We start from the raw sequence: 10340 nt of genomic DNA, 5'->3' as shown, positions 1-10340 counted from the left end.
GAACTACAGACTACTGGGAAAAGTTTAAAGAATTCAGAAATAGGGCAAATGTACTGAACAAGAAGTTAAAGAAACAATATTATAAGAATCTTTGCATTGAAAATGGTAATGATATGAAAAAATCCTGGAAAGTACTCAAAGACTTACTCCCAAAGAAAGATGCCAATTCTGATCATAAAATTCTTGTAAATGACCAAATTGTAGTAGACAAAGAAAAAGTAGCAGAATTGTTTAATGAAAGTTTCAACAATATTCAAAGCCAACTAACAGGAGCGAATGATTCTCATCTCAATATAAATGCAATGCAAACATTACCGCAAACAGCACATGAATTCAAATTTACAGAGATCGAGGAATGTTTTGTATTAAAAGAACTACTCAAGCTTGATGTTTCAAAAGCAGTTGGTATTGATGATCTTCCTCCAAAGCTACTTAAAATAGCTGCCCCACATATTGTTAGAGTCTTAACAGTATTGTTCAATTGTTCATTGTCAAAAGGGTACGTTCCTCATGACTTTAAACTTGCTAAAATAACCCCTATTCATAAAGGTGGAAACAAAATGGAATTAACTAACTACCGACCTATTTCCATTCTCCCCACAATGTCAAAGATATTTGAAAAAGCAGTGCACAATCAGATATACTCTTACTTAAACAAACATTCTTTGTTAAGTGAACGGCAATCAGGTTTTAGACCAGGGCATTCAACTCTAACATGCTTGACTGAAATAGTCGAAGGTATACTTGACAATATGGACAAAGGTCTGGTCACTGGAGCCATTTTCTTGACCTGAAAAAGGCGTTCGACGTTATACCACATCCATTGATTATTAAGAAAATGTTATTGTATGGTATTGGGGGAGTTGAACTTGAGTGGTTCGAATCCTATCTATCTAATAGGCAACAATGTGTATTCTTGCAAGGGACTAAGAGTAATTTTCTAACTGTGAAATCAGGAATTCCACAAGGATCAATACTGGGGCCATTAATTTTCTGCCTCTATGTGAATGATATTTGTAACCTGCAACTCCATTCTAAGACAAAGATTTCCTTATATGCAGATGACACGGCAGTATTTCATCATGGAAAGGATTATAAAGTTTGTGAATACAATCTCCAAAAAGATTTTACCCGTATCTTGAAATGGCTAAAATACAATGGACTGTTTTTAAATGCAAATAAAACCAAAACAATACTATTTGGTTCCAAAAGAAAAATTCAAAATAATCGAAAGTATGAAATATCTAGGTGTAACACTAGACAAAAGCTTAACATGGTCGTTACATGTAAAAGAAGTTGTTAAGAAAGTATCGGGTACAGGCGCGTACGCAGGATTTTTTCAAGGGGGGGGGGGGGGTTTAACATTTATATATCGGGCCGAAAATTTCGCAACGACTCAGCCAGCCGCTGAATAAGCGGGGGGGGGGGGGGGTAAGAGGTCACTTTTTTTTTTTTTTTTTGGTGCCAAAAAAATCGCAACGACTCAGCCGACCGCTGGGGGGGGGGGGGGGGGGGGGGGGGGGGGGGGGGGGGGGGGGGGGGGGGGGGGGTAAGAGGACACATTTTTTTTTTTTGTGGTCTCGATATTTGAAAATTTGACATTTTGCTCCGTTGGGGGGGGGGGGGTAAGGTCAGCTTTTTAGGTCAACCATGGGAATTTTTTTTTTTTTTTTAAATAAAAAAAAAAAAAAAAAAAAAAAAAAAAATCCAAAAGGGGGGGGGGGGGTTTAGAGAAATTTAGGGGGGGGGGGGTTTACACACAAAAAATTACCAAAGGGGGGGGTTTAACCCCCCCAAACACCCCCCCTGTGTACGCGCCTGATCGGGTACGATTGCCTGCATTAGACGTATACGCAATTATATTTCCCGTAAGAATCTTATTACATTATACTATTCTCTTATCCTACCGCATTTAAACTACTGTAATTCAGTATGGGGAAATACTTCGAAACAAAATCTAACAAAGTTGCAAAAATTACAAAATAGATATGCACGATTAGTTCTTCGTGCCGAATATTTTACACCCCAAAATGTTTTAATGAGTAAATTGAAATGGCGGTCATTAGAGGAAAGAATTAAATATCAGAAATGCATCTTGATTTTTAAAATCATAAACGACCTATCACCACCATATCTTAATCCATGTATAAGTAAAAGACCGATATTATATTCTACTCGTTATGCTTTAAACAGTCCATTATTCATTCCAAAGTGTAAAACAAATTTTAAAACGAAAACCTTAGCGGTTTCAGGAGCTAAAATATACAATAAATTACCCTATCATATTAAAAATTGTAAGTCGCTGCAAAGTTTTAAAAAGAATGTCAAAACCTTTCAGTTTCCCTTGTAAACATATTTTCACGTTAATTTGACCTTTATTTATTACATTTCATTCATCTAGTTTTTTCAATTTGATAGTTGTAATTTTTTTCCTTATAATTTATTGTTAATGCGTGTTTTTCGTTACCCATGTTTAATTATTGTACACACCATGTATATTTTACCTTTGTATGTATGTTTTGAATTCATGTTATTATTGTACATGTTTTTTTTATGTGAATACAGGGCTCTCTGGGAGAGCAGGCTCAGAAATGAACTTGAATGAGACCACCCTGTTAAAATAAAACTATAATAAAAAAATAAAAAAATAAATAAATCTCTCTCTCATTTGTTGGCGGGGGTGGTTGGGGGGGGGGGGGGGCAATGCACGCTCGGCCCCCTGGACCCGCGCCTGTATTTCAGGCATTTCTTGAGCGTTTTAAAATAAACCACGTCCGCCTTTTAATGTCAGCTAGTGCTTTGAATCATACCTCAGCCTGTTTTAAAATATTACAAGAACTTTAATGGTGAAAATGAATATTTGTTTATATTTTCTCTTCATGTGTAGCCTGATTTCCCAGGCAATACCTACTTTGCATTCATGCATTATAAAGATAAGACGATAGAAGTAAAGCAACATAGCATATGGAAGACAGAATTATCTGGAGGCCGCCAAATGATATAGCTACCTTTCCTTATGTAATGCTGTAGATAGAAAGAGGAAACGATAGAAATATAAAAACAAAGAATAACATAATGAGAGATAGGAAAATAAGATAGAAGGATAAAAACATAAAACAATAAAAGGAAAGATAGAAAGAACAGAAGATAGAAGGGAAGACAAAGAATTAAAAAAATGAAGATAGAAAGAGGAAATGATAGAAGGATACAAGCAAAGAGTAACATACGGAAAAGTAGAAAGAGAAAAAGAAGACGAAAGACACCATTATGATCTTTAACGAAACGGAGTTAACTTTTGTCAACTCTGTTCGTTGGTACGGCAGGCAGCCAGTGAAAACGAATTCGTTTAATCAAATTATGAAAATGCAATCATTACTTTAAACAAACAGAACTTTGTTATTCCTGGTTCATTTTTCCTAATTGAGGCGTCATATAAAAGGGCAGAAAATTAACTTTCTAGAAATATGATTTTCTTTTAACCCATCTTTATCACATATCAAAGCAAGCTCCTTTGGAGGGAGGTGGGGAGGGGGGGGGGGGGGGTTACGTCACCTTATAGCTACAGCACTGGTTATGAACGAGGCCTCAATGAGATATTTTCCCGCCATGTACTTTTTATTCCGCGCAAATCTGAAACCAGGTATATTTTAGGCCCCCAAAATACAGAGAAATGGCAAGGCTATTATAGTGCTGTATTGTTGCAATACATTATACAGTAACGTAGTCAGACTTGTGAAGCCGAATATGGATATGAATGCAAAGTCCAATTTATAGAATGCTTTCACATAATCACGCTTGATTGCTTCTTCAGAATAGACCAAATGTCATCGCTACTAAAGGGTACGGCCTTATATACACAGTAGTTCAGTGTCAACAAGCAACATTGTGTTTTGAGAGCACGGAAATATCATTATCAGAAAAACGTTGTGGGTGTGAATTGCGGTTAACATGGCGCTGTTTTCAGCAGCAGCAAAAGGAGACTTCCTGAAGATACAATCATTAATTGACTCGGAGGACAGATCAGAGGGTTCGGGAGGAGTTGATGTAAACTGCTCGGATGTATCTGGCAAGACGGCCCTCCACATTGCTTCGGAAAACGGACATTTGCAAACGGTTAAATGCCTTACCAATCATGGAGCAAAGGTGAATGCGGTCGATGCTAAACTACAGACATCGGTTCATTTATGCTCAAAAAAGGGCCATATTCGTGCGGTAGAGCTGTTGGTGAACGAAGGAGCAGATATTGATGTTGGTGACACAGATGGGTTTACAGCTCTTCACATAGCATCATTGGAGGGTCATCTTGATATTGTCAAATACCTTGTTAGTAAAGGGGCAGACCTGGAGAGACTTGCTATTGATTACTGGACACCTCTACTCATTGCTTTAGACGGTGGCCATCTTGACATTGCAGAGTACCTGTTGACAGAAGGAGCAAGCATTAACACATGTGTTAAAGGTGGATATACAGCTCTACATATTGCTTCAAAAACTGGTAATATTGATGGGGTGAAATATCTAACCAGTCAAGGAGCAGAGCTGGATAGGAGTACTGGCGATGGTTGGACCGCACTTAGTTTGGCTTCATTTGGGGGACGCCTTGACATTGTCAAAGTTCTCGTTAACGAAGGGGCACAGCTTGACAAATGTGACGGTACCGACAGGACACCCTTGTCTTGTGCTTCTCAAGAAGGTCATCTTGAAGTCGTCGAGTATATCGTGAACAAAGGAGCAGGCATTGAAATTGGTGATAAAGATGGGCTAACGGCTCTTCACATAGCATCATTAGCGGGTCATCTTGATATCGTCGAATATCTTGTTAGGAAAGGAGCACATCTTGACAAATGTGACAAACATGACAGGACACCCTTGTCTTATGCTTCTCAAGAAGGCCATCTTGAAGTCGTCGAGTATATCGTGAACAAAGGAGCAGACATTGAATTTGGTGATGAAGATGGGTTAACAACTCTCCATAGAGCATCAATGAAGGGTCATCTTGATATTGTCAAATACCTTACTAGTAAAGGGGCACAGCTTAACAAATGTGACAAAAATGACAGGACACCCTTGTCTTATGCTTCTCAAGAAGGCCATCTTGAAGTCGTCGAGTATGTCGTGAACAGTGGAGCATGCTTTGATATTGGTGATAAAGATGGGTTTACAAATCTTCACAGAGCATCATTCCAGGGTCATCTTGACATTGTCGAATACCTTGTAAGGAAAGGGGCGCAGCTTGACAAATGTAACAAAACCTACAGGACACCCTTGTGTTGTGCTTCTCAAGAAGGTCATCTTGAAGTCGTCAAGTATATCGTGAACAAAGGCGCAGGCATTGAAATTGGTGATGAAGATGGGTTAACGGCTCTTCACCTAGCATCATTAGCGGGTCATCTTGACATCGTCGAATATCTTGTTAGGAAAGGAGCACAGCTTGACAAATGTGACAAAAACGACAGGACACCCTTGTTTTGGGCTTCTCAAAAAGGCCATCTTGAAGTCGTCGAGTATATCATGAACAAAGGAGCAGGCATTGATATTGGTGGTGAAGATGGGTTTACAGCTCTTCACAGAGCATCATTGGAGGGTCATCTTGATATTGTCAAATCCCTTGTTAGGAAAGGGGCAGAGCTGGAGAGAATAGCTAATGATTACTGGACACCTCTACTCCTGGCTTTAGACGGTGGCCATCTTGACATTGCAGAGTACCTTTTGACGGAAGGAGCCAATATTAACACGTGTGGTAAAGCTGGATGTACAGCACTACACAATGCATCACAAACTGGTAATATTGATGGGGTGAAATTTCTAACCAGTCAAGGAGCAGAGCTGGATAGGAGCACTGACGATGGTTGGACCGCACTTAGTTTGGCTTCATTTGGGGGACACCTTGACATTGTCAAAGTTCTCGTTAACGAAGGGGTAGAGGTTGACAAAGCACTCAGGAGCGGGATGACACCCTTGTGTCTTGCAACAGGAGGAGGCCATCTGGGTATTGTCGAGGTCTTACTGAACGTAGGAGCAAAAATTGATAACTGTAATCAAGACGGGTTAACAGCACTCCACATTGCATCGTCCAATGGACACGTTGAAATAGTTCATCATCTTGTTAGGAGAGGGGCACAGCTTGACAAACGTGAGAAAACCGACAAGACACCCTTGTATTGTGCTTCTCAAAAAGGCCATCTTAAAGTGGTCGAGTATATTGTGGACAAAGGAGCATGCATTGATATTGGTGATAAAGATGGGTTAACAGCCCTTCACAGAGCATCATTGAAGGGTCATCTTGACATCGTCGAATATCTTGTTAGGAAAGGAGCACAGCTTGACAAATGTGACAAACACGACAGGACACGCTTGTTTTGGGCTTCTCAAGAAGGCCATCTTGAAGTCGTCGAGTATATCGTGAACAAAGGAGCAGGCATTGCATTTTGTGATAAAGATGGGTTGACAGCTCTGCACATTGCATCATTCAGGGGTCATCTTGATATTGTCAAATACCTCGTTAGTAAAGGGGCACAGCTTGACAGATGTGACAAAAACGACAAGACACCCTTGTCTTATGCTTCTCAAGAAGGCCATCTTGAAGTCGTCGAGTATATCGTGAACAAAGGAGCAGGCATTGATATTGGTGGTGAAGATGGGTTTACAGCTCTTCACAGAGCATCATTGAAGGGTCATCTTGATATTGTCAAATCCCTTGTTAGGAAAGGGGCAGCGCTGGAGAGAATAGCTAATGATTACTGGACACCTCTACTCCTGGCTTTAGACGGTGGTCATCTTGACATTGTAGAGTACCTTTTGACGGAAGGAGCCAATATTAACACGTGTGGTAAAGTTGGATGTACAGCACTACATAATGCATCACAAACTGGTAATATTGATGGGCTGAAATTTCTAACTAGTCAAGGAGCAGAGCTGGATAGGAGCACTGACGATGGTTGGACCGCACTTAGTTTGGCTTCACTTGGGGGACACCTTGACATTGTCAAAGTTCTCGTTAACGAAGGGGTAGAGGTTGAAAAAGCACTCAGGAGCGGGATGACACCCTTGTGTATTGCAACAAAAAGCGGCCATCTGGGTATTGTCGAGGTCTTACTGAACGTAGGAGCAAAAATTGATAACTGTAATCAAGACGGGTTAACAGCACTCCACATCGCCTCGTCCAATGGACACGTTGAAATAGTTCATCATCTTGTTAGGAAAGGGGCACAGCTTGACAAACGTGACAAAACCGATAAGACACCCTTGTATTGTGCTTCTCGAAAAGGCCATCTTAAAGTGGTCGAGTATATTGTGGACAAAGGAGCATGCATTGATATTGGTGATAAAGATGGGTTAACAGCTCTTCACAGAGCATCATTGGAGGGTCATCTTGACATCGTCGAATATCTTGTTAGGAAAGGAGCACAGCTTGACAAATGTGACAAACACGACAGGACACGCTTGTTTTGGGCTTCTCAAGAAGGCCATCTTGAAGTCGTCGAGTATATCGTGAACAAAGGAGCAGGCATTGATATTGGTGGTGAAGATGGGTTTACAGCTCTTCACAGAGCATCATTGAAGGGTCATCTTGATATTGTCAAATCCCTTGTTAGGAAAGGGGCAGCGCTGGAGAGAATAGCTAATGATTACTGGACACCTCTACTCCTGGCTTTAGACGGTGGTCATCTTGACATTGCAGAGTACCTTTTGACGGAAGGAGCCAATATTAACACGTGTGGTAAAGCTGGATGTACAGCACTACATAATGCATCACAAACTGGTAGTATTGATGGGCTGAAATTTCTAACCAGTCAAGGAGCAGAGCTGGATAGGAGCACTGACGATGGTTGGACCGCACTTAGTTTGGCTTCATTTGGGGGACACCTTGACATTGTCAAAGTTCTCGTTAACGAAGGGGTAGAGGTTGACAAAGCACTCAGGAGCGGGATGACACCCTTGTGTATTGCAACAAAAAGAGGCCATCTGGGTATTGTCGAGGTCTTACTAAACGTAGGAGCAAGTGTTGATAACTGTAATCGAGACGGGTTAACAGCACTCCACCTTGCATCGTCCAATGGACACGTTGAAATAGTTCATCATCTTGTTAGGAGAGGGGCACAGCTTGACAAACGTGACAAAACCGACAAGACACCCTTGTATTGTGCTTCTCAAAAAGGCCATCTTGAAGTCGTCGAGTATATTGTGGACAAAGGAGCATGCATTGATATTGGTGATAAAGATGGGTTAACGGCTCTTCACATAGCATCATTGAAGGGTCATCTTGATATTGTCAAATACCTTACTAGTAAAGGGGCACAGCTTGATAGATGTGACAAAAACGACAGGACACCCTTGTCTTGTGCCTCTCAAGAAGGCCATCTTGAAGTCGTCGAGTATATCGTGGACAAAGGAGCGGGCATTGAAAAGGGTGATAAAGATGGGTTTACAGCTCTTCACATTGCATCATTCAGGGGTCATCTTGATATTGTCAAATACCTTACTAGTAAAGGGGCACAGCTTGATAAATGTGACAAAGACGTCGGGACACTGTCACACCTTGCTCTTAACCATCTAGGTATACATGACTATCTTTTGAATAAAGAAGCAACAAAGATCGTTGAGCCATTCATTGGGTTTGAAGAGGACCACTATGACTACCTTCGCAGTACTTTTGGTGGTGCTGCTTTCCCTAGCTATATGCCCCAATCCTCGCGACCATACGATCCATATCTTACCCGTCCACGAGACAGCTCTATCTCCTCGAGAAAGAGCATCAAAGAAAAGACAATGATTATAAGTCTCGACGAGTATGGCATCAAGGTTCTACTTTCACCCGAAGATCTGGACAAAGCCACATATATCACAGCAGAAGCATTGCCAAGTATTCCACCTGACTTAAACCTGGAAAAAGACGAAGTTGTCATCTCAGTTGGGCTTAAGCTTTCCCCTCCTGGTCTTCAGTTTAAAACCCGGTGGAAGTTACGGTCTCACATAGTGCTATTTTCAGCAAGCCAGACAAGGCGGAAATTGTGCTGTACACCCGAAGGACTGGTAAGATCTCCCTTTTACCATAGATCCCGTATTTTCATATAAATTCCTTTCCCTTCCGTTCATTTTATTTCCCTCTCTTCGTCGAATCTTCTTTAATTCGCTTTTAGATTTATATTGAATTGAAGACGTACCGATAAACCGAAGAAAAGCTTATCCTATATTAAAGTTGCCTTCTTCTTTGTGCACAAACTGTTGAGATGTGGTGGTCTCGTGGATACGTCACCGGACTGTGGATCGCAGAATTCACGTTTTGCGGCACCGATATATCTCTGGCAAGACATAAATCTTAATTTGCATTCTCCACCAAGGTGTTATATGGGTACCCGGCAAAGGTATGTACCACATGGTACGTTGCAACCATCACGTCACTTACGTGCATTACATCGCGTCTGAACTTTGAACAAAACGAGATATGCGTAGATCAAGACTACTCCACAGAGCTTGCATAGCTTCCGCACAAGAATAGCACAGCCGGGCGTGATGGAAAAAATTAAATCATAAACACGTGACTTGAATAAAGGTTTGCCATAGGCTACATTCTTGAACCCGTCTTAGTATATTATAGATTTTGCCCTTGGATTTCTCGAAGGACTTTGTGATCTTGTTTGATAAAAAAAAAAAATTTGACAGTAACAGTTTCAAATCTGATCTCCGTTATGAATAACGGACAAACATCACAAAGTTTAACACCGATTTCTCAATTCTGCATAAGAATTCATCATCACTTTAGAACCGGCAGTCATACAGTTTTGACTTTACAGGTCACAAAATTTTGTTCTTACATCATCACCGACCATTTCAGGATCATCATCATATTATAACCATCATCCCCTTAACATTTCATCCACAAAATGAAAGAAGAAAAAAAAAAACATTGCCAGGATCAACCTTTTTTTATTAAACTTTAGTAAACTTCATTATCAACATGATTTGATAATCATCTTTTCAAATGGAACATAAAATTATGATGAAATCAACAAATGGGGCTGGCTAGGATTAGGAAGCTAAGGAGAAACTATGTTGAATATGGACCTGGATCACTGTGACTCAACGCTCAGTCAGAGTCCTCATGCCACTACTGCAATAGTGGATTAAAACCAAGTATAGACATTTTCCATGCTATCCAATGAGCATGGCATAATTCATAATTGCCCATTAGGTTAGAGGCCTATAACATAAACAGTTGGGGTATTGTGTGATCCGGGGATAAAAGTGAGCAGAAGGGTTCTGCCCCCTTAAAATCAGTTGGTCAACTTTCTCAGTGTTAATCCACGATGATCTTGTTTAAACCAATTATTTGCGGGGTA

At 40.6% G+C, this 10340-nt stretch overlaps 2 protein-coding genes across 2 annotated transcripts; both read left to right on the top strand.

Annotated features, from left to right (window-relative positions):
• Window positions 1-3948: 3948 nt before the first annotated feature.
• LOC105436486 (ankyrin repeat domain-containing protein 50-like) lies at window positions 3949-5119 on the top strand. Its single transcript, XM_030991170.1, has 3 exons — window positions 3949-4846; window positions 4904-5004; window positions 5090-5119. Exons 1-3 carry the CDS (start codon window positions 3949-3951, stop codon window positions 5117-5119), a joined length of 1029 nt encoding a protein of 342 aa, XP_030847030.1.
• A 392-nt stretch (window positions 5120-5511) lies between these two features.
• On the top strand, window positions 5512-9482 carry LOC115926444 (ankyrin repeat domain-containing protein 50-like). Its single transcript, XM_030991160.1, has 5 exons — window positions 5512-6395; window positions 6705-7484; window positions 8289-8694; window positions 8737-9033; window positions 9342-9482. Exons 1-5 carry the CDS (start codon window positions 5512-5514, stop codon window positions 9480-9482), a joined length of 2508 nt encoding a protein of 835 aa, XP_030847020.1.
• Window positions 9483-10340: the final 858 nt, after the last annotated feature.

This window comes from Strongylocentrotus purpuratus, unplaced genomic scaffold (genome assembly GCF_000002235.5).
Source record: "Strongylocentrotus purpuratus isolate Spur 01 unplaced genomic scaffold, Spur_5.0 spur5_contig_845, whole genome shotgun sequence".
NCBI classification, from domain to species: Eukaryota; Metazoa; Echinodermata; class Echinoidea; order Camarodonta; family Strongylocentrotidae; genus Strongylocentrotus; species Strongylocentrotus purpuratus.
This window is presented reverse-complemented; position numbering and strand designations above follow the sequence as displayed.

Bases quoted from the DNA above. Each gene is read 5' to 3' on its own strand.
- LOC105436486 (XM_030991170.1), top strand. From the start codon at position 3,949: ATGGCGCTGTTTTCAGCAGCAGCAAAAGGAGACTTCCTGAAGATACAA. The intron at 4,847-4,903 runs GTGACAAACATG...GCCATCTTGAAG, and splicing joins AGGAGCACATCTTGACAAAT to TCGTCGAGTATATCGTGAAC. The intron at 5,005-5,089 runs GTCAAATACCTT...CTTCTCAAGAAG, and splicing joins TGAAGGGTCATCTTGATATT to GCCATCTTGAAGTCGTCGAG.
- LOC115926444 (XM_030991160.1), top strand. From the start codon at position 5,512: ATGAACAAAGGAGCAGGCATTGATATTGGTGGTGAAGATGGGTTTACA. The intron at 6,396-6,704 runs GTATATCGTGAA...ATCCCTTGTTAG, and splicing joins GGCCATCTTGAAGTCGTCGA to GAAAGGGGCAGCGCTGGAGA. The intron at 7,485-8,288 runs GTATATCGTGAA...ATACCTTACTAG, and splicing joins GGCCATCTTGAAGTCGTCGA to TAAAGGGGCACAGCTTGATA.